General features: G+C 42.7%; 2 protein-coding genes across 5 annotated transcripts in view; both read left to right on the top strand.

Annotated features, from left to right (window-relative positions):
* Positions 1-282: 282 nt before the first annotated feature.
* Positions 283-9,962, top strand: LOC111963780 (D-dopachrome decarboxylase-A). 2 transcript variants are annotated; one of them, XM_070443515.1, is made up of 4 exons: positions 283-496; positions 2,156-2,242; positions 8,381-8,556; positions 9,139-9,962. In XM_070443515.1, the coding sequence occupies exons 1-4, from the start codon at positions 389-391 to the stop codon at positions 9,209-9,211; spliced, it is 444 nt and encodes a 147-aa protein (XP_070299616.1). In that variant the 5' UTR covers positions 283-388; the 3' UTR covers positions 9,212-9,962. The 2 variants fall into 2 exon arrangements, with proteins under 2 accessions (XP_070299616.1, XP_023843058.1); XM_023987290.2 differs by lacking the exon at positions 2,156-2,242 and having other exon boundaries at positions 285-496.
* A 470-nt stretch (positions 9,963-10,432) lies between these two features.
* Positions 10,433-24,317, top strand: part of LOC111963778 (outer dense fiber protein 2) — a 33,898-nt gene continuing 20,013 nt past the window's right edge. The window contains exons 1-7 of one of the 3 annotated variants that reach the window (XM_023987288.3): positions 10,433-10,561; positions 22,139-22,252; positions 22,534-22,647; positions 22,838-22,990; positions 23,150-23,340; positions 23,853-24,000; positions 24,120-24,245. In XM_023987288.3, coding sequence (XP_023843056.1) covers positions 10,559-10,561; positions 22,139-22,252; positions 22,534-22,647; positions 22,838-22,990; positions 23,150-23,340; positions 23,853-24,000; positions 24,120-24,245 — 849 coding nt within the window. In that variant the 5' untranslated portion in view covers positions 10,433-10,558. Of the gene's footprint in view, positions 10,588-22,138; positions 22,253-22,533; positions 22,648-22,837; positions 23,012-23,149; positions 23,341-23,852; positions 24,001-24,119; positions 24,246-24,317 lie in introns of all 3 variants that reach the window. The other 2 variants (XM_023987287.3, XM_023987286.3) reach the window with 2 other exon arrangements.

The following is a 24,317-nucleotide window of genomic DNA, read 5'->3' as shown; positions in this document are numbered from 1 at the left end:
ATCATATGGTACCACTACCCTTAACCACACCGCTAACCTTAAGCCTAATATACAGTGATTCATATTGGAGCCATTTCCACTTACCATATTTGACCTTAGAACAACTTAAAATTCAAATGTATGCAAATGTCACTTAAATATGAAAAAGTATGAATCATTGTTAATGTTTAGACAAAATGTTTTCCTATATCATGAATAAATTCAAGTTACTGAGACTTTTTGCTATTAGTGGGGGACTTTTATTTGGAACATTTCCGAAATTCCGTGACACGGAAGTACTTTTCTCCCCCCAATGAAGAGACGTACTTTCCGGAGCAAAGTCAAATTTGCTGCAAATTGACCTCCCTAGCCTTCTCATCTGAAAGAACGGCCTCTTTACAAAATCATCATGCCGTTCATTGATTTAGAAAGTAATTTACCTGAGAGTACGTTTTCTGAGGATTTCTTGAAAAAGCTATGCTCCAAAACAGCCGCTGTTCTAGGGAAACCCGAAGAGGTGAGTAGGCTACTGCATCAAGAATTTTACTGAGTGAAGTTAAGTTTAGCCTCACTCCATATGTCTGCCTTTGATACATTGCATTGTTTAGATTACTGTTAGCTAGCTGTAGCCTAGTTGTCGAACTCAAGCCTTGCCGTCTACAGTATTGAATGGGCTAGCTGTAGCCTTACTCACGAGAACTTAAGGCATTCTACCTTATCCCAAGGGTTCTCAGCTATAAGCACCGCTTACCAGTGGGACCATGTGAACTACAATCCCGACGCTCTGTTTTAACATTTGGAAACGTAAATAATAATTGCGTGCAATACTTTCCTCGAAACATGGAACTTGTCTTTCATATAAGCGAGAAAGAATCTTTAAAAAAACACTTACTGTGTAGCAGGTTTGCACAGATGCACACAGCCGTATGGATCGAGCTGATGAACAAGGATTCTGCTACACTTCCTCCATAGTTACACTTACACACAGCTGTTCGATCATGCAAGATAGCTTATTAGCACAGGTGGTCGCCTCTGTCTTGTCAGTCTTCCGTCAACAAGCGCTGTAAAATAGATGTCCGTGTGCGAACACTAACTCTATAAAGGTGTTCATTTGAACCTTTTTTTTGTTTTTAGAAAGTTATTTCTCGGCGATATGTTCCTTATATTGCCAAAACCGTATCGCAAGCAATGCGTGTTAACTTTCAGCCTGTGTTGGCAATGTTGCCAACTCCTCAATAAAGAAAGTATCTATTGGCTGTCCTAAATGACGTCATCGCCTAATTTGCATAATTGGCCATGTGCATGTAATTGTGACGGACGCTGTAGGAGAGAGGAATAACATCGTAGGAGAGACAAAAAGTGAGTAAAAAACACCCTAAATATGTTTAGAACTACAAATGAACTTTCTTCTGTTGATTCTTGTTTTTTTTATGTCACAATTCCAACCCTCCTTTATCCGGGCTTGGGACCGGCAAAAGTGACCCAAAAGAGACACTGGCGGAGTTAATTTGTTTTTTATTTTATTTTTCTAAATTTGGTTTGGTTTTTAACCATATGGTCCACTTAGGAGCCTACAACAAGTCACAGTAAAACATGAACATTTTTAACCATAACATTTTTTTACATTTTTTTGTATACAATCTAAATGGACCAAAAAGAGACAATAGAAAAAACTGTCAATGGCAATGTGAGAAAGTTATGGTAACTAGTCTGGCCCTAATTCAGGTTGTTGGCACACACCTTGATTATCTGTAAAGGTTTCTCCCCACAGTTGGTCTCATATATGGCCTTGTAGGCCTCCCTGCGCTTTGGAGACACTGAAAACCAGTTATAAGTCTCTCGTACCAAGTACTCCACACTACAGGGGATGGTGTCATTGGAAGCATGACTTACAGCAAGCTGCAGAGAGTGGCACACACAGCAAATAAGAACCAGATATGAGGCCATACTCCTCCTTCAGCACTTTATGGACCCCATTGTTAATCCCCGTCATAACAGAGGCATTGTCAGTCCCTATCCCCAGGAGTTTCTCTTTTTTAAGACAACACTTCCCGAGGAAAGCCACAACAGCACGGGCTATAGATTTGGCATCTCCTCCCTCCAACTCTTCAAGCCCCAGAAATGTTGATACAATTGTCTGCTTGGTGTCACTAAAGTACCTTATCACAACCCCCAGGTACTTGGAAACACTTACATCCGTGGACTCATCGAGGAGAAGGCTGAAACGCTGGTCACCCACATCTGCGACCAACTTTTTCAGAAAGTATGGTGCTAGAACACCATTAATAATTTCTGTGCACTTTGTCCTGTGAATTTTGAAGTGGGTAGCAGCAGTGGAGTCTGAAAAGCAGCTCTACATGCTTCTCCAATGTGATCACATGCCAGCATGGAACAGTGTTCAGCAATAGCTAATGCCATAGTGGCCTCAGCCTTTTTTGCAGTCAATTTTTTTAAACCATAAATGGCAGCTTGTTTTGGGTGGAACTGTTATAAGGCTTTGCCTTTTGAGTATGTTTTTGAGTTATCGTGTTTTTTTACATCACTGTTTGGTGTAGAAATCAGCCTTACAATACAGGCAGTATGCCCGTGAATCATCTCCAATAAACGGCTTCAACCAGCCTTTGAATTCAGGGTTTGATTCCCACTCCTTTCTGTATTTTTGAGTGTACAGTTTAGACTGAGACATGATGAGCTAGCCAGCTAGATGTTTAGCTTATGTCACAGAGAGGCACACACACAGTGGACAAGGTGAGTAAGTGACTGAGGCTGTGTTAGTCAAATGCAGTGATTTATCTTTGTGCAGTGATTTATTTTAGACAAAGAACATTTTACATTTACATGGGCGGGATCAGCCAGCGGCGGCTTCCGGCACGCGCGATTCAGTTGCAGTCTGGACGTGGAGGGGTGAACATCTCCTGCTCTGACTGCAGCTGGGAGGGACTGGTGGGGCCCACGGCAGCACCTGCTGCTCGTTGAGAAGAATAAGAACGATACGTGCTTTCACGTCAGAGTCTCCAAAAGTCTCCAATAACACCAGAAAAAGTTGCTAGATTTGTCGCTAGTCGATATTTTTGAAAATGTGTTGCTAGAGGGGTCTGAATACTCGCTAAATATAGCGACAAAGTCGCTAAGTTGGCAACACTGAGCGTCGGGGCTCTTAAATAATCACACCCCCTTGACATAACAMATTTTATTGTGTTACAAGGTGGGATTAAAATTGTTTTAATTGAAGAAAAAAAAAAAAACGATATACTCGAATTCAAACATTCGTCAAATAATTATGAAAAATAACACTCATGTTTACATAAGTATTCATCCCCTGAGTCAATGTGACAAGTTAGAATCACCTTTCGAGTCTTTCTGGGTAAGTCTCTAAGAGCTTTGCACATCTGGGTTTTACAATATTTGCACATTATTCTTTAAAAAATTCTTCAAGCCCTGTCAAGTTGGTTTTTCATCATTGCTCGACAGCCATTTTAAGTCTTGCCATAGATTTTCAAGCTGATTTAAGTCCAAACTGTAACTAGGCCACTCAGGAACATTCAAAGTCATCTTGGTAACCAACTGTATATTTGACCTTGTATTTTCGGTAATTGTCCTGCTGAAAGGTGAATGTCTCCCAGTGTCTGTTGGAAAGATGACTGAACCAAGTTTTCCTCTAGGATTTTGCCTGTGCTTAGCTCTTTTCCATTTATTTTTATCCTAAAAAACTCCCTAGTCCTTGCCGATGACAAGCATACCCATAACATGACGCAGCCACCACCATGCTTGAAAATATGAAGAGTGGTAGTCATTGTGTTGTGTTGGATTTTCCCCAAACACGTGTTGTATTAAGGACATGAAGTTAATTTGTTTTCCCAATTTATTGTCGTTTTTCTTTAGTTCCTTTTAGTGCTGACACCAATTAGTCGATAGGCTGTTGGTCAACCAATATATTTTGTTAATTGAGCAGTAGCATATATACTACATTAACAAAAGTATGTGGACATCTGCTCTTCAAACATCTCATTCTAAAATCATTGGCATTAATATGGAATTGGTCCCCCTATTTTCTGCTATAACAGCCTCTACTCTTCTGGGAAGGCTTTCCACTAATGTTGGAACATTGCTGCAGGGACTTGCTTCCATTCAGCCACGAGCATTAGTAAGGTCGGGCACTGATGTTGGGCGATTACGCCTGGCTCGCAGTTGGCGTTCCAATTAATCCCAAAGGTGTTCGATAGGGTTGAGGTCAGGGCTCTGTGCAGGCCAGTCAAGTTCTTCCACACTGATCTTGACAAACCATTTCTGTATGGACCTCGCTTTGTGCACGGGGGCATTGTCATGCTGAAACAGGAAAAGATCCCCCCCCCCATGTTGCCTCAAAGTTGTAAGCCCAGAATCGTCTAGACCCGCCTTTCTTAAAGTATGGGACCCGTTAATGGTGGGTCGCGACGTGTCAGTGTACATTTTATAATTGTTTCATTAATTACTGGAATTGATTTGGCCATGTGCATCTGTGCTCTCTGTTCAGTGCACTTTCTGCTTAACACAGAATTTCTCATTTGGATCCCATGATAAAAAAGTTAAGAACCCCTGGTCTAGACTTGTGCCCAATGTGCCCGAACCATGAAAAACAGCTCAAGACCATTATTCCTCCTCCAACAAACTTTATAGTTGGCACTATGCATTCAGGCACATTGAAAGTCACTGAGCTCTTCAGTAAGGCCATTCTAATGCCAATGTTTGTCTATAGGGATTGCATGGCTGTGTGCGCAATTTCTTTTTTTTACACCTGTCAGCAACGGGTGTGGCTGAAGTAGCAGAATCCACTCATTTGAAGGGGTGTCCACATACAAAAGTATGTGTAAAATATACAGCACCAGTCAAAAGTTGACACACCTACTCATTCCAGGGTTTTTCTTTATTTTTACTATTTTCTACATTGTTGTGTTACAAAAAATATATATAACACACATASAGTTGAAGTCGGAAGTTTACATACACTTAGGTTGGAGTCATTAAAACACATTTTTCAACCACTCCACAAATTTCTTGTTAACAAACTATAGTTTTGGCATTTCGTTTAGGACATCTACTTTATGCATGACACAGGTAATTTTTCCAACAATTGTTTACTGACAGATTATTTCACTTATAATTCACTGTATCACAATTCCAGTGGGTCAGATGTTTACATACACTAAGTTGACTGTGCCTTTTAAACAGCTTGGAAAATTCCAGAAAATGATTTCATGGCATTAGAAGCTCCTGATAGGCTAATTGACATAATTTGAGTAAATTGGAGGTGTACCTGTGGATGTATTTCAAGGCCTACCTTCAAACCCAGTGCCTCTTTGCTTGACATCATGGGAAAATCAAAATAAATCAGCCAAGACCTCAGCAAAAAAATTGTAGACCTCCACAAGTCTGGTTCATCCTTGGGAGCAATTTCCAAATGCCTGAAGGTACCACGTTCATCTGTACAAACAATAGTACGCAAGTATAAACACCATGGGACCACGCAGCCATCATACCGCTCAGGAAGGAGACGCGTTCTGTCTCCTAGAGATGAACGTACTTTGGTGCGAAAAGTGCAAATCAATCCCAGAACAACAGCAAAGGACCTTGTGAAGATGCTGGAGGAAACAGGTACAAAAGTATCTATATCCACAGTAAAACGAGTCCTATATCGACATAACCTGAAAGGCCGCTCAGCAAGGAAGAAGCCACTGCTCCAAAACCTGTCTCTTATACACATCTAGATGTGTATAAGAAACAAGAATAGAACTGTTTGGCCATAATGACCATTGTTATGTTTGGAGGAAAAAGGGGGAGGCTTGCAACCCGAAGAACACCATCTCAACCGTGAAGCACGGGGGTGGCAGCATCATGTTGTGGGGGTGCTTTGCTGCAGGAGGGACTGGTGCACTTCACAAAATAGATGGCATATGTGGAAGTAAAATGATGTGGATATATTGAAGCAACATCTCAAGACATCAGTCAGGAAGTTAAAGCTTGGTCGCAAATGGGTCTTCCAAATGGACAATGACCCTAAGCATACTTCCAAAGTTGTGGCAAAATGGCTTCAGGACAACAAAGTCAAGGTATTGGGGTGGCCATCACAAAGCCCTGACCTCAATCCTAACGAAAATTTGTGGCTAGAACTGAAAAGGCGTGTGCGAGCAAGGAGTTCTAGAAACCTGACTCAGTTACACCAGCTCTGTCAGGAGGAATGGGCCAAAATGTCACCCAACTTATTGTGGGAAGCTTGTGGAAGGCTACCTGAAATGTTTGACCCAAGTTAAACAATTTAAAAGGCAATGTTACCAACTACTAATTGAGTGTATGTAAACTTCTGACCCACTGGAAATGTGATGAAAGAAATAAAAGCTTAAATAAATAATTCTCTACTATTATTCTGACATTTCACATTCTTAAAATAAAGTGGTGATCCTAACTGAACTAAGACTGGATTAAATGTCAGGAATTGTGAAAAATTGAGTTTTTAAATGTGTTTGGCTAAGGTGTATGTAAACTTCCGACTTCAACTGTATATTATTCTTCAAAGTAGCCACCCTTAGCCTTGATGACAGTTTTTCACACGCTTGGCATTCTCTCAATCAGCTTCATGAGGTAGTCACCTGGAATGCATTTCAATTAACAGGTGTGCCTTGTTAAATTGTGGAATTTCCTTAATGCGTTTGAGCCAATCAGTTGTGTTACGACAAGGTAGGGGTGGTATACAGAAGATAGCCCTATTTGGTAAGAGACCAAGTCTGTATTATGGAACAGCTCAAATAAGCAAAGAGAAATGACAGTCCATCATTACTTTCAGACATTAAGGTGAGTCTATCTAGAACTTTGAACGTTTCTTCAAGTGCAGTCTCAACAACCATCAAGGAAGACCCAGAGTTACCTCTGCTGCAGAGGATAAGTTCATTAGAGTTACCAGCTTCAGAAATTGTAGCCCAAATAAATTCTTCAGAGTTCAGTCTTGGAGTTCCCACAAATGCTGAGCACTTGTTGGCTGCTTTTCCTTCACTCTGCGGTCTAACTGTTGGCTTTATAGGCTATTTTTACATAGTTGGCAATAGAAGTAACTTTTTAGGTTTGTCATTTTCATTTAGCTTTGGATAGAATTTTGATTAACCACATGACTGATTTTGAGATCGGCTACTTCATTTCTTAAAGTCTTCGTATTACAGGCAACTGCAGGAGACTAACGGTAGAATCTGTGAAAGCCGGAGGAGGATTGTCGGGACAGGTTTTCTTGGTCTCTGGCTCTCTATTGATTCATTTGTGTCTTATTTCATCAGAAACTGAAGAAACCCGCACACTGCTCTTGATAGTATCACTGCTCTTTAGTAAGCTTTACGTATCGGTCTCACAGCCTTTGTCAGAGATTTTGTTTTTATTTCATCAAACAGTGCACTCATTAAAGCATCAGACAAGCTCCATGATTATATAGTTGATTTTTTTCAAATACAGGGTGTGTCTGTATATGGAAAAATACACGTTTTAAAATTTCAACCAATCAATTGGTCGACTAAGATCTTTTTTTAGTCAGGGACCGCCCTAGTGCCTTATTGCAAACAGGATGCAAGTTTTGGAATATTTGTATTCTGTACAGGCTTCGTTCTTTTCACACTGTCATTTAGGTTAGTATTGTGGAGTAACTACAATGTTGTTGATCCATCCTCAGTTTTCTCCTATCACAGCCATTAAACTAACTGTTTTAAAGTCACCATTGGCCTCATGGTGAAATCTGAGCGGTTTCCTTCCTCTCCGGCAAGTGAGTTTGGAAGGACGCATGTATCTTTGTATGTAACTGGGTGTATTGATACACCATCCAAAGTGTAATTAATAGCTTCACCGTGGCCTTTGCGAGCCATTGGAAAAACTCCCTGGTCTTTGTGGTTGAAACTGTGTTTGAAATTCACTGCCCGACTGAGGGACCTTAGCGATAATTGTGGGGTACAGAGAAGGTAGTCATTCAAAAATAATTTTAAACACTTACTGCACACAGTGCAACTTATTATATGACTTGTTAAACACATTTTTACTCCTGTACTTATTTAGGCATGCCTTAACAAAGGGGTTGAATACTTATTGACTCAAGACATTTCAGTGTTCCATTTGTAAAAATGTCTAAAAACATAATTCCACTTTGACATCATGGGGTATTGTGTGAAGGCCAGTGGCACAAAATCTCAACTTAATCCATTTTAATTTCAGGCAGTAACACAACAAAATGTGGAAAAAGTCAAGGGTGTGAATACTTTCTGAAGGCACTGTAGTTGGCGGCTATGAAGGTTTTAACCCCAGTGTCCATATTTAAATACTTAGATATAGCCTAGCTAGCTAATTCTATTCAACAATGGTGCTTGTGTGTATTTTATGTTGTCTGTTTCCCATGCAGAGAATGATGTTGGTGGTGAAACCAGGACTGCCAATGCTCATGGGTGGAACTTGTGCTCCTTGCGTGATACTGTCTGTGTCTGCCATCGGTGTCACTGACACTGCTGAGAAGAACAAGGAACACAGTGCCAATATCTTCCCTTTCCTTACAGGAGAACTTGGACTTACTGAAGACCGGTTAGAAGCTGATTATGCTACAAATCATTTATTTTKGAGCTTAGTACTATCCTTTACTGCAGGCTTTGGCTCTGTTCTAATGACAGAAAAATATGTTTTATGCATAAGTTAAGAGGATTTTGCATTTCTGCATTGGTGTGGATAAAGGGCAGTATGTCATATGATACCTTATCTCAGATTGAAAGATGGAGTGTCTCTGTATGTCAGTTCCTGTACACTGCAAGTTCCTGTACCCAGCTTGCCTGCAGACTCTTTAGAGCCCAACTCAACTTTGACTCAAACAGATGAAAATTTGCAGTTATCTGTTATGCCATGGTGTGTCTGGATTTATGGACAGTTCATATGTCTAGGTTATTACTACCATGAGGTATTGATTATAGCCTAACTACCTATGCCTGTAAGGGGTTGCACAGGAGATCTTGCAACACCATATAGCATTCAAAGTATGTATTGACTTTATATTGCATTTGATATTGCATAAATAGAATATTGCATTTAGTAGATTTAAATTATAGCCACATGGTCTTCTGTATATGGTTTTCAATGCATGAATCTAATTGTAGGTGAACTTGTATTCCACAGGGTCATGATCAGGTTCTACGCACTGGAGCCACATCAGGTTGGAAAGAAAGGAACTGTTATGAGTTACCTGTAGGAGGAACTTTCTGCACCAGAATGACTTCACACATCTGTTCCACAACCGTTACCATCGGAGAGAACAAACCCTGGCAGTGGATTTCCACCACTCAATTGGACATGACATACCTTATGACAAAGACCTGTATTGAATTTTATCACTTTGGTATTTGACCCCATGAATCTATGCCCTGGAAACTCATTCATTTATATTACATAGGGTTGTCTGCGATAGTAAACCAGAACCACACATTTGACAAGCTAGATGATATAAGAATATATTAATGTTTGATTAGAGGAAATGTACCTTGGACCTTTACCAATGGACCTTTATTCAAAGCTATTACTATGTAATTTCACCTATTCGTTTCATATCTCAACCATCTGATAATGTGATTGAGATTTTTTTTCTGCTATGTTTTGTTAGTAAGAACCACAATAATACTAGTCTATCATCTATGCTAGTTAACAGTAAATCTTTAAAAATTAATAATATTAAGTACGTACTGTGCAATGGAATTCAGGTAAATGTCAATGGCAGCTGTGAAACACCATTCTATGCATTTGTTAAGAGTATAGAAGTAGATAAGGACATAAGTGTTGCATTGGACTAACATGCACTCTGTATTTGTGAAGGACTGTGCTTTAGTAAATTTACATATAATGTATTCCTTTCAATTTCAGTCCTTTTTAATATATAAGTATCAAGTAAATGTTGTGAAGGCTTTGCTGTACATTTAGTCATACTAGAAGTAAAAGTACTTAAATTATTGTGTCCTGCATGACTAAATTATTTACTGGATTTAATGTCTTGCCAATATTTCTTTACACTCAACAGGAAGAGTGGAAGGGTTTTAAAATAATACAAGGTGCAGTAAAATGTGACATTGAACAGCTAGATATTTAGGAAAAGTGGACTGTAAAGATGTACATAGCGTTATTTTATTGTTGCTCTTTTATTTATTATTTATTTATTTTGTAAATATTTTCTTAAGTCTTATTCTTAACACTGCATTGTTGGTTAAGGCCTTGTAAGTAAGCAATTCACGGTAAGGTCTACACCTGCGATATTCGGCGCGTTTGAAAAATAAAATGTGATTTGATTTGATTTGTAGGGACCCGTTGCTACCGACAACGTGGAACAGAACTCCACCAAAGGTCAGCTCTTTGCTCCATTCACAGACCAGCAAAGTTTTGAATGAGCCAATCACCTACCGGAACGCTAGTCTACCGGAAGAATGGTGTTTTGGAGGACGCTTTGCCCACTGTCTTTGCTTTGCCTTTTGAATGAAATGGTAGCTAGCTACGTAAAATAAATGTCACAATATCCATAAACCACAATTTCGACGAATATTTGGATTGTCACATGGTGAGTTACTTCTGGTGTTCTTAAAGGTACTTAAACAATTGGTTATTTTAGCTAATAAATGTGTACACATCGCAGTCTCCTTAGCATAAACTCTGTTCAGCCAAAGCCCGTGGTTAAGCTTGCAATCTAACGTTAGCTAGTTACCACACATTACTGCATTTCTTTAGCTATTTATATCTGTCTAGCTTACTAGATAGTGGCTATCTTACTAACTACTTATATTTTGATTGGTAGTTACAAGCGCCTGCTCAACAAGTTGGAGCTTCAGTCTGACAAATTGGATTGTATTGGGAAGGAAGAGGTGGAACTACAGTAACGTTAGCACACTGGCTTCAGTTTACTCTAAAGCCAAAATCAAACGAAAAGTGTTTCTTTTTACGAGCGTGTATACGCTGGAATTAGAATGTACCGAACTGAATGAGAGAGAACAGAAATGAGAGAGAACAGACGGGCCGCGAGCGTCAACGCCGCCATGTAACGTTACTTCAAATTAGAAAGCAAGCCTATTTCTCTCGCGTCAACGTAAAGTAATGCAGGCAAAGTGAGCGGATAAATGGTCAGAAAATATACATTGTGCATTGTTATGTCTGGAATTGTGACATGTATATTTAAGAAGTGTCTATTTAGTGTTGATAAGTTTAGCTGCCAGTCCCAATAATACATATTTTAAAGCAATACATGTATGTCGATATCGAGCACAGGCATATGGCCTATACAGGCTAGGGCAGGGAAACTCGAGGAACTCCGTTCAAGAGAGAATACTGTTATGTAGAAAGAACAAGACTATCCACATTCTTTATAAACTGCTAGGTTGTATTAGCTACAACTCTCCTCACCTTCTTGAGTCAACATAACAGGAGACAGGTACAGTAGCGGTCGGGGGCGTTTAAGATGAGGGAGAACAAAACATATTTTATGAGCATGGCCTTATTTATATTACAGCATATTGGATGACTGGCATTCATATCCCATTCACCCAGTTCAATGTAAAAGGTTTAGGCTACTACATGATACTGAAATGATCCCTTTACCCATCATGAGTTTGCTACAACCTAGCCTATGAATGAAAGTTTACAACGTAGGTAAACAAAGGTCGAGAGAAACATTTGAGTTGACAGACAGTGACACATGGACAGACGGTGACACATTCAATACTGCCTTGCACACTCTTGCCTGCATCTAGCTGATCTAGAGTGTAATCATTAGTCCAACAGTTGCAAACAAGAGTTTCCATTGGACAAATTCAGGTATGTTTATCTCAGTTTCGTTCCGTTTGCATTCGTTTAAGAAAMWTTTTTCAACAGAATCGGAAGGAATGAATACACCCCTGATAACGCGTAAACASAGTGCACTTTCATAGCAGCCACATTGTGTTCCTTCTCGCATCTATGCGCTCTCTTCCTCTCACCTTTTCCCTTCACTTCTGGACTTCAATGTACAACACATCAGCTGCATTTAACCAGGCAAAAAAAACTTTCCAAGCCATATCATAACTGCTACAGACAGCCTACATTGTTGTCACCATATTAGCTAAAGTAACATCAATCAACATAGCTAATAGAACTAACAGGTTAGTAAACCTGCTACAATAATGCAGTAATGTTACAGTGTACAGTCAGTAAGCAGTTTAGCACTTAAACCAGGAGGCCCCGGTGGCAATAAATTAGTCAAACCAAAAGCTTACCTTGAATTGGAATAGTTCCAGTGTTGTGTTGGATAGTCATAACCAGCTAGCTAACATAGCATCCCTCTGTTTGAATAGGCAAAACTAGCTAGCTGCATTTACTAGCTACATAATTGAAACGGAAAGTTTAAAAAGAAGACAATCTCTCTTCTTCATTTTGGAAGAGGTGAATTTGTTCAAAACTGTTCAACTATTGTCTTTCTCTCTCTTTGAGTCAACTACTCACCACATTTTATGCACTGCTGTGCTAGCTAGCTGTAGCTTATGCTTTCAGTACTAGATTCTAGAGGTCGACTGATTATGATTTTTCAACGCCGATACCGATTATTGGAGGACCAAAAAAAGCTGATACCAATTAATCGGGCGATTTTCATATATATATATATATTTGTAATAATGACAATTACAATACTGAATGAACACTTTTATTTCAACATAATACATAAATAAAAATCTATTTGGTCTCAAATAAATAAACATGTTCAATTTGGTTTAAATAATGTAAAAATACAGTGTTGGAGAAGAAAGTAAAAATGTGCCATGTAAAAAGGCTAACGTTTAAGTTCCTTGCTCAGAACATGAGAACATATGAAAGCTGGTGGTTCCTTTTAACATGAGTCTTCAATATTCCCAGTTAAGAAGTTTTAGGTTGTAGTTATTATAGGAATTATGACGCGTCAACTATTTCTCTCTATACCATTTGCATTTCATGTACCTTTGACTATTGGATGTTCTTATAGGCACTTTAGTATTGCCAGCCTAATCTCGGGAGTTGATAGGCTTGAAGTCATAAACAGCACTGTGCCTACAGCATTGCTAAGAGCTGCTGGCAAACGCAGTAAAATGCTGTTTGAATGAATGCTTACGAGCCTGCTCCTGCCTACCACCGCTCAGTCAGACTGCTATATCAAATCATAGACTTAATTATAATAAATACACAGAAATACGAGCCTTTGGTCATTAATATGGTCAAATCTGGAAACCTTCATTTCGAAAACAAAATGTTTACTCTTTCAGTGAAATACGGAACCTTTTTCTTTTTTATCGAACGGGTGGCAACCCTAAGTCTAAATGTTGCTGTTACATTGCACAACCTTCAATGTTATGTCATAATTATGTAATATTCTGGCAAATTAATTACGGTCTTTGTTAGGAAATGGTCTTCACACAGTTCGCAACGAGCCAGGTGGCCCAAACTGCTGCACATACCCTGACTTTGCTTGCACTGAACGAAGGGAAGTGGCACAATTTCCGTTGTTAATATTGCCTGCTAACATGCATTTATTTTAACTAAATATGCAGGTTTAAAAAAATATACTTCTGTGTATTAATTTTAAGAAAGGCGTTGATGTTTGTGGTTAGGTACATTTGTGCAACGATTGTGCTTTTTTCGCAAATGTGCTTTTGTTAAATCATCACCCGTTTGGCGAATTTGAAGTAGGCTGTGATTTGATGGCAAATTAACAGGCACCGCTTTGATTATATGCAACGCAGGACAAGCTTGTTAACCTAGTAATATCATCAATCATGTGTAGTTAAGTAGTGATTATGTGAAGATTGATTGTTTTTTATAAGACAAGTTTATTGCTAGCTAGCAACTTACCATGGCTCCTTGCAGCCACAAGGTCCTTTTGATGCTGCACTCGCGTAACAGGTGGTCAGCCTGCCACGCAGTCTCCTCGTGGATTGCAATGTAATCGGCCATAATCGGCATCCAAAAGGGCAGATTACCGATTTGTTATGAAAACTTCGGCCATAACTAATCAGCCGTGCCGATTAATCGGTCGACCTTTAGTCTCAACGTCAACAGTGAAGAGGCGACTCCGGGATGATTTGGAAAGTTACACAACTGTCTATATAAGGTCCCACAGTTGACCGTGTATGCCCGAGCAAAACCCAAGCCATGAGGTCGAAGGAATTGTCCGTAGAGCTCTGAGACAGGATTGTGTTGAGACACAGATCTGGGGAAGGGTACCAAAACATTTCTGCAGCATTGAAGGTCYCCAAGAACACAATGGCCTCCATCATTCTTAAATGGAAGAAGTTTGGAACCACCAAGACTCTTCCTGGAGCTGGCCACGTGGCCAAACTGAGCAATCGGGGGAGAAGGGTCTTGGTCAGGGAGATGACCAAGAACCCGATGGTCACTCTGACAGAGCTCTAGAGTTCCTCTGTGGAGATGGGAGAATCTTCCAGAAGGATGACCATCTCTGCAGCATGACAGATGGCTTGGAGTTTGCCAAAAGGCACCCAAAGACACTCAGACCATGAGAAACAAGATTCTCTGGTCTGATGAACCCAAGATTGAACTCTTTGGCCTGAATGCCAAGCGTCACGTCTGGAGGAGACCTGGCACCATCCCTACGGTGAAGCATGGTGGTGGCAGTGTAACGGATGTGAAATAGCTAGCTAGTTAGCGGTGGTGCGCGCTAGCAGCCTTTCAGTCGGTTACGTCACTTGCTCTGAAACCTAGAAGTAGTGGTTCCCCTTGCTCTGCAAGGGCCGCGGCTTTTGTGGAGCGATGGGTAACGACGCTTCGTGGGTAACTGTTGTTTATGTGTGCAGAGGGTCCCTGGTTCGCGCCCGGGTCGGGGCGAGGGGACGGTCTAAAGTTATACTGTTACAGCAGCATCATGCTGTGGGGAAGTTTTTCAGTGGCAGGACTGGGAGGCTAGTCAGGATCGATGCAAAGATGAACGTAGCAAGGTACAGGGAGATGCTTGATGAAAATCTGCTGCAGAGTACTCAGCACCTCAGACTGGGGCAAAGGTTCACCTTCCAACAGGACAACGATCCTAAGCACACAGCCAAGACAACACAGGAGTGGCTTCAGGACAAGTCTCTGAATGTCCTTGTGTGGCCCAACCTACCCTGAGCCCGAACCTGATTGAACATCTCTGGTGAGACCTGAAAATAGCTGTGCAGCAACTCCACATCCAACCTGACAGAGCTTGAGAGGATCTGCTGAGAAGAATGGGAGAAACTCCCCAAATACAGGTGTTCCAAGCTTGTAGCGTCAAACCCAAGAAGACACAAGGCTGTAAACGCTGCCAAACGTGCTTCAACAAAGTACTGAGTAAAGGGTCTGAATACTTATGTAAATGTGATACTTCAGTTTTAGATTTTTTTAAATAAATTTGCAAAAACATTTGAAAACCTGTTTTTGCCTTGTCATTATTTGGGTATTGTTGTGTAGATTGGGGGGGGGGGGGGGGGTTCATCTATTTTAAATAAGGCTGTAACCTAACAAATGTGGAAAAAGTCAAGGGGTCTGAATACTTTCCGAAGGCACTGTATATACAGTTGAAGTCGGAAGTTTACATACACCTTAGTCAAATATTTTTCACAATTCCTGACATTTAATCAGAGATTTTAAGAATGTGAAATGTCTGAATATAGTAGAGAGAATGATTGATTTATTTCAGCTTTTATTTCTTTCATGACATTCCCAGTGAGTCAGACGTTTACATACGCTCAATTAGTATTTGGTAGCATTGCCTTTTAAATTGTTTAACTCACAACATTTCGGGTTGCCTCCATAAGCTTCCCACAAATAGTTGGGTGAATTTTGGACCATTCCTACTGACAGAGCTGGTGTAACGGAGTCAGGCCTCCTTTCTCGCACATGCTTTTTCAGTTCTTCCCACATTTTCTATGGGTTGAGGTCAGGACTTTGTGATGGCCACTCCAATACCTTGACTTTGTTGTCCTGAACCCATTTTGCCACAACTTTGGAAGTAGATGTCTTGAGATGTTGCTTCAATATATCCACATAATTTTACTCCCCCATGATGCCATCTATTTATGAAGTGCACCAGTCCTCCTGCAGCAAAGCACCCCCACAACATGAGCTGCCACCCCCGGGCTTCACGGTTGGGATGGTGTTCTTTGGCTTGCAAGCATCCCCCGTTTTTCCTCCAAAATAACGAAGGCCATTATTTCTTATTTATTTTATTTCACCAGGTAGGCTAGTTGAGAACAAGTTCTCATTTACAATTGCGACCTGGCCAAGATAAAGCAAAGCAGTTCGASACATACAACAACACAGAGTTACACATGGAGTAAAACAAACATACAGTCAATAATACAGTAGAAAAATAAGTCTATATACAATGTGAGCAAATGAGGTGAGATAAGGGAGGTAAAGGCAAAACAAGGCCATGGTGGCGAAGTAAATACAATATATCAAGTAAAACACTGGAATGATAGGATGTGCAGAAGATGAATGTGCAAGTTGAGATACTGGGGTGCAAAGGAGCAAGATAAATACAGTATGGGGATGAGGTAGATTGGATGGGCTATTTACAGATGAGCTATGTACAGGTGCAGTGATCTGTGAGCTGCTCTGACAGCTGGTGCTTAAAGCTAGTGAGGGAGGTAAGAGTCTCCCGTTTCAGAGATTTTTGTAGTTCGTTCCAGTCATTGGCAGCAGAGAACTGGAAGGAGAGGCGGCCAAAGGAGGAATTGGCTTTGGGGGTGACCAGAGAGATATACCTGCTGGAGCGCGTGCTACAGGTGGGTGCTGCTATGGTGACCAGCGAGCTAAGATAAGGCTGGGCTTTACCTAGCAGAGACTTGTAGATGACCTGGAGCCAGTGGGTGTGGCGATGAGTATGAAGCGAGGGCCAGCCAACGAGAATATACAGGTCGCAGTGGTGGGTAGTATATGGGGCTTTAGTGACAAAACGGATGGCACTGTGGTAGACTGCATCCAATTTGTTGAGTAGAGTGTTGGAGGCTATTTTTTAAATGACATCGTCGAGGATTGGTAGAATGGTCAGTTTTACGAGGGTATGTTTGGCAGCATGAGTGAATGATGCTTTGTTGCGAAATAGGAAATACATTTTGGATTGGAGATGTCTGGAAGGAGAGTTTTACAGTCTAACCAGACTAAGTATTTGTAGTTGTCCACATATTCTAAGTCAGAACCGTCCAGAGTAGTGATGCTGGATGGGCGGGCAGGTGCGGGCAGCGATCGGTTGAAGAGCATGCATTTAGTTTTACTTGCATTTAAGAGCAGTTGGACGCCACGGAAGGAGAGTTGTTTGGCATTGAAGCTCGTCTGGAGGTTAGTTAACACAGTGTTAACACAAGGGCCAGAGGTATACCAAATGGTGTCGTCTGCGTAGAGGTGGATCAAAGAATCACCAGCAGCGAGAGCGACATCATTGATGTATACAGAGAAGAGAGTTGGCCCGAGAATTGAACCCTGTGGCACCCCCATAGTGACTGCCAGAGGTCCGGACAACAGGCCCTCCGATTTGACATACTGAACTCTATCGGAGAAGTAGTTGGTGAACCAAGCGAGGCAATCATTTGAGAAACCAAGGCTGTTGAGTCTGCCAATAAGAATGTTGTGATTGACAGATTCGAAAGCATTAGCCAGGTCGATGAATACGGCTGCACAGTAATGTCTCTTATCGATGGCGGTTATGATATCGTTTAGGACCTTGAGCGTGGCTGAGGTGCATCCATGACCAGCTCTGAAACCAGATTTTATAGCGGAGAAGGTATGGTGAGATTCGAAATGGTCAGTAATCTGCTTGTTAACTTGGCTTTCAAAGACCTTAGAAAGGCAGGGTAGGATAGATATAGGTCTGTAGCAGTTTGGGTCTAGAGTGTCTCCCTCTTTGAAGATGGGGATGACCGCGGCAGCTTTCCAATCTATGGGAATCTCAGACGATACGAAAGAGAGGTTGAACAGGTTAGTGATAGGGGTTGCAATAATTTCGGCAGATCATTTTAGAAGGAGAGAGTCCAGATTGTCTAGCCCGGCTGATTTGTAGGGGTCCAGATTTTGCCGCTCTTTCAGAACATCAGCTATCTGGATTTGGGTGAAGGAGAAGTGGGGGAGGTTTGGGCGAGTTGCTGTGGGGAGCGCAGGGCTGTTGACCGGGGTAGGGGTAGCCAGGTGGAAAGCATGGTCAGCCGTAGAAAAATGCTTATTGAAATTCTCAATTATTGTGGATTTATCGGTAGTGACAGTGTTTCCTAGCCTCAGTGCAGTGGGCAGCTGGGAGGAGGTGCTCTTATTCTCCATGGACTTTACAGTGTCCCAGAACTTTTTGGAGTTTGTGCTACAGGATCCAAATTTCTGTTTGAAAAAGCTAGCCTTAACTTTCCTAACTGCCTGTGTATATTGGTTCCTAAATTCCCTAAAAAGTTGCATATCACGGCGGCTATTCGATGCTAATGCAGAACGCCACAGGATGTTTTTGTGCTGGTCAAGGGCAGAGAGGTCTGGAGTGAACCAAGGGCTATATCTATTCCTAGTTCTACATTTTTTTGAATGGGGCGTGCTTATATAAGATGGTGAGGAAGGCACTTTTAAAGAATAACCAGGCATCCTCTACTGACGGGATGAGGTCAATGTCATTCCAGGATACCCCGGCCAGGTCAATTTGAAAGGCCGTTTCGCAGAATTGTTTTAGGGAGCGTTTGACAGTGATGAGGGGTGGTCCTTTGACCGCAGACCCATTACGGATGCAGGCAATTAGGCAGTGATCGCTGAGATCTTGGTTGAAAACAGCAGAGGTGTATTTGGAGGGCGGGTTAGTTAGGATAACATCTATGAGGGTGCCCGTGTTTACGGATTTGGGGCTGAACCTGGTAGGTTCATTGATAATTTGTGTGTTAAGCATGTCCCAGTTTAGGTCACCTAGCAGCACGAGCTCAGAAGATAAATGGGGAGCAATCAATTCACATATGGTGTCCAGGGCACAGCTGGGGGCAGAGGGTGGTCTATAGCAAGTGGCAACGGTGAGAGACTTGTTTCTCGAAAGGTGAATTTTTAGAAGTAGAAGCTCGAATTGTTTTGGTACAGACCTGGATAGTAAGACAGAACTCTGCAGGCTATCTCTGCAGTAGATTGCAACACCGCCCCCTTTGGCAGTTCTATCTTGGCGGAAAATGTTATAGTTAGGGATGGACATGTCAGGGATTTTGGTGGTTTTCATAAGCCAGGATTCAGACACGGCTAAGACATCCGACCTCAGTATGGAGGTCCTGGATAGCAGGGAGCTCGGTTATAGTGATGTAATTGGCCGTACAAACTACCCTCTGTAGCGTTTGGATGCCAAGCAGTTGCCATACCAAACAGTGATGCAGCCATCGAAGATGCTGGCAATGGTGCAGCTGTAGAACTTTTTGAGGATCTAAGTGCCCATGCCAAATACTTTCAGCATCCTGAGGGGGTAGAGCTGTTGTCGTGCCCTCTTCAAGACTGTTTGTGTGTGTGGACCATGATTGATCCTTAGTGATATCCACCAATGAACTTGAAGCTCTCGACCCACTCCATTACAGCCTCATCTATGTGAGTGGGGGTGTGCTCGGGCCCTACATTTTCTGTCGTCCACAATCAGCTCCTTTGTCTTGCTGACGTTGAAGGAGCGGTTGTTGTTCTTGCACCACACTTCCAGGTCTCTGACCTCCTCCCTATAGGCTGTCTCGTCGTCATCGGTGATCAGGCCTACCACCGTCGTATCTTCCCAGCCAAAACAGTTTTGGTGAKTTTGTGCATATATTATGATGACATTTTGTGACCTTCTGTTCTACTCTGACCTTTGCAACATCAACCTATCTCTCTTGCACCGGCACTTCTGATCCCCAGTAACATGGGCACACCCACAATTGAAACACACAGTTTTTTCCACCGATACTACACATTCCTTTTTTCCATGCCCTCCTGCACACTTCTCACATCTCGGAATTTCCCTCCCACATACTGCTGCAACATGACCATACGCTTGGCATCTAAAACACCTTAGTGGGATCGGCACAAAAGCTCTCATGGGATAACTGACATATCCTACCATGACTTTGTCAGATAAAGACTTTGCTTCAAAACTCAAAAGGACAGACAGTGTCTTCTCAGTTTCACCACGCTCGCCACTGGGTCAGCGGGTGTCACAGACACAGGGAATCTTACATTTCAGTTGCTCCACCTCAACACTTAATGCCACTACAGTAATCACTCCTTACAAAGGCACTCKGCTCCGGAGAGCAAAGCAAGTTACAGGTCTTGTCCCGAGGCATGTGACGCGAAGTGTCAACTCCCGCTGGGCGGAAGAAGAACAGAAAATCACAATTCCACTTCGAGCTACCTTGACCGATTTAACAGTACCCAAATTATATGGGTCAGCCAAAAGTAAGGGATCCACTTTCTATAAAAATGTCACTCCCACTGTGCCAGAATCATCCTTTGCATGATTATCAGGGCACGGTTCAGAGGTCTTCACCACATGCAATTCACTCTCGTCAAGTTCAATTTCTGAGCCATCAGAGTATGGTTTGTACTTGGCGCCATTCTTCCTCAACACACATCTTCCCTCTGCTCTTCTCCTTCCTCGCCACTCTCCGTTCACCACACTCATTTTACCAGGTACGTTGACTGAGAAGAACACATTCTCATTTACAGCAACAACCTGGGGAATAGTTACAGGGGAGAGAAATTAGCCAATTGGAAGCTGGGGATGATTAGGTGGACATGATGATATGAGGCCCAGATTAGGAATTTAGCCAGGACACCGGGGTTAACAACCCTACAATAAGTGCCATGGGATCTTTAGTGACCACCGTGAGTCAGGACACCCGTTTAATGTCCAATCCGAAAGATTGCACCCTACACAGGGCAATGTCCCCAATCACTGCATTGGGATATTTTTTTATTTGACCAGAGGAAGGAGTGCCTCCTACTGGCCCCCCACCACTTCCAGTAACATCTGGTCTCCTATCCAGGGACCAACCCTTTTTAACTTCAGAAGGTATGCTCCTGCCGTGCCTTCATTCGCTAAAAGTCGCTATATATTTTTTGCTACTGCTCTGACATATGATCCTAGTCAGGGGCAGACTGGGACCAGAAATCATCTCTGGTGTTTATTTATTTGTATTTTTTACCCCTTTCCCTTTTCCAAATTTCCAATTGGTAGTCGGTATCCAATTGGTAGTCGTTACAGTCTTGTCTCATCGCTGCAACTCCCGTACGGACTCGGAAGAGGCGAAGGTCGAGAGCCATGCGTCCTCCGAAACACAACCCAACCTAGCCGCACTGCTTCTTGACGCAAAGCACATCCAACCCGGAAGCCAGCCGCACCAATGTGTCGGAGGAAACACTGTACACCTGGCGACCTGGTCAGCATGCACTGCGCCCGGCCCGCCACAGGAGTCGCTAGTGCGCGATGAGACAAGGATATCCCTGCCGGCCAAACACTCCCTAACCCAGACGACACTGAGCCAATTGTGCGTCGCCCCATGGACTTCCCGGTCGCGGCAGAGCCTGGGCTCGAACCCAGAATCTCTGGTGGCACAGCTAGCACTGCGATGCAGTGCCTTAGACCACTGGTATTTCTAACACATCAGCCCATTTTCTTCCTCGAGGCCCCCACACGGGCCCATTTTCCCACCGGCCCGCACTATTAGCCTGATAATTATAATTCTGCGCAAAATTAACAAGTTAGACAGGCCCATTAGGCAAAAAATTTAACCAGCCAGTCCGCCCTTGATCTAGAAATTGTACATCACCCAGGTAAAATGATACACCAGCCATGTGTTGTCTACACTGTAAACAAGGACTGACTTGAATGATCACTACATATCAGCTGCCAGTTCACATCTGACAGTCAACCAACCTGTTTGTTGACAATTCCTCCCCCTTTCACGTCTATGTTTGTGTTGATGATCGAACCATGGAATCTGTCCCTGTCAAGTCCTGCTTTGCACCATTTACTCTGTTCCTAACAGTGCACTCCCTTTGAAAAAGTCTCCTTTGATATAACTTTGGTCGAGTTTGTTTGATGGTGTGGTAGTGATGGGCAACAGTATAGGCTAATATGATAAGGGAGAAAAGGGGGCCTATATTGTGGCTTTTGCCTAGTTGACTCACTGCTGTTTTACAGAAAAAAGCAATGAGGACCCGGTCAATCTCACCGCCCCTACATGTGCATGTGAATGAGACTACGCCTGTGCACGTGCACGTGAAGAAGAGCAGGAGCCCTTCCAGGACACCACAGGTTGGAAAACCCTTTTCAGGGAAACACATTTGAAACAGTTAATTAAATGTTAATTACATTTCATATCAATGCAGTTCTGATTCAGGGTCTAAGGTGCTGAACTGATACAAAAAGAGCGGAGAATACCTTCCAAAGGTTTCTGAATGTATACTCCTTTTTCTTATGCTATCTAATACTGTATACCCTGCTTGTGTGAAAACTGCTGGATTTACCTGCACATGAATGCAATGCATGCAGGCCTAAATGTGTCTCCCTTGAGTTTCATGCTGTCTGCTTTGCAGGGTAAGACCAAGGGTGATGGAGGGAACCTGCGACCTACTGCAAAGGTGAAGACACGGGTGCCATGGATACCGCCTGGGAAAGCCTCAGTGCGGGATGCCTCTTACAAATGGGAGGTCTGACATGCTATTCATTCCTTTTATCTCATCTCCACTAATGCAATGTATTCATACTGCACCTATTGAAGCAGTATCTTATGGAAGCACTYATATCAATACTTTCCTATCAACACTTTCATTAATATGGTATAAAATGGATCAAAAGAAGCCATATAGTCTGTGGTCACTGAACCTGTCCATGTCTTAGGGGCCGACTCATCGCCTGGAGATCACACCATTACCTGAGCCCGAGACCTCCCACTCTCCCCTGCGATTGGCCGACCTGTCGTCGTCAGAGGAGGAAGTGCTGCATGGACGAATCAACCAGTACGAGAGGAAGATTGACAGCCTGATGACTGAGGTCAGCTCGTTGAAGAGTGAGGTCTGTCCCTCCCATTTAATTATCCTTAGGACCGGTTCCACATGTTCCCCTAGTCCCTCACCCATTGATAAATGTATTTATCTTCTAAATGTGTGCGTTTGTGCGTGTGTGTATGTACATGCCTGTGTATGTGTGCAGGTGGAGCTGCGGAGGAAGGAGCAGCTTTTGGAGCGCCAGTCGGAGAAGCTGAGCGCCTCCCAGCGGGTCATCGAGGAACAGGAGGAGGAGCTAGCCGAGGTGTCCAAGGAGCTAGAGGTCACGGAGAGGGAAAACTCCCGCCTGCGCCACTCCATGGAGAAGATGTTGGAGGAGACAGACTGCACCAGCAGGTATGGCCCAGACAGACACACTTGAAGCAGCCATAGTTCATTCAAATTGTATTTAATTGTCTTAGTCAGAAAGTAGAGAGGGCGACAGATACAGAGTGGCAGACAGAAAGGAAGGGCCTAGGTGGGATTCATAACCCCGTCGCCAGCAGGTAAGTGTAGTCAGGAGTCTGCAGCGCTACCACTAGACCAGACTCCAGTAAAACTTCTCATGACTGTAATGAGCCTTGATTCTCAGATGCCTTTAACCCAACAATAGTCCTAGCAGGCTATCACACTATGGCCTATTTGGTAGTTTTTCATCAAATCTGATTGTCAGAAGTTGCAATATACAAGTTGTCAACAGGCCCCAGTGACTCACGCAAAATAATATAATTGTGCTACTTAATAATATACAGCGGTGCTAAATAAATGTGAAACTATAAAACATTATCTTTCCTGTACCCCTTATTCAAAATCTTCCGTCCCTTTGCCTCTCTCCTGTTGTGTCTGCCATAACCCCCCTGTATGTACAGAGTGGAGAGGTCCATGGAGTCGATGCAGCTGGAGAAGGACACCCTGCTCAGGAAGCTGATGGAGGCAGAGATGGATGGGATGGCCGCTGCCAGGCAGGTGTCAGCCCTGAGAGAGACCGTCACCAAGATGAGGAGCTCCAGCACCAGTGTGAGTGTCAGCAGAGACATGGTTGGGGTCAATACCATTTCTATTCAGGGGATGGATTAAAATGCCAAGGATATAGAGTAGGTGTTGATATCTGAAATGCTTTATTTTGATTGGAAAAGAGAATGTCGGGGTCTGAGTCTTCATTCCTGGCACGTCAGAAGGAGCTGCTGCTCCAAAAACTGGAAACATTTGAGTCCACCAACCTCACTCTCCGCCACCTACTGAGGGAACAGCATGGACGTGAGGTACCGGTACACCCTCCATGCCAGTAGAGGGCAGACTAACCTACAGCAGAGTAGAGCAACTCACTTTAATCC

Source organism: Salvelinus sp. IW2-2015, linkage group LG5 (genome assembly GCF_002910315.2).
Source record: "Salvelinus sp. IW2-2015 linkage group LG5, ASM291031v2, whole genome shotgun sequence".
NCBI classification, from domain to species: domain Eukaryota; kingdom Metazoa; phylum Chordata; class Actinopteri; order Salmoniformes; family Salmonidae; genus Salvelinus; species Salvelinus sp. IW2-2015.
This window is presented reverse-complemented; position numbering and strand designations above follow the sequence as displayed.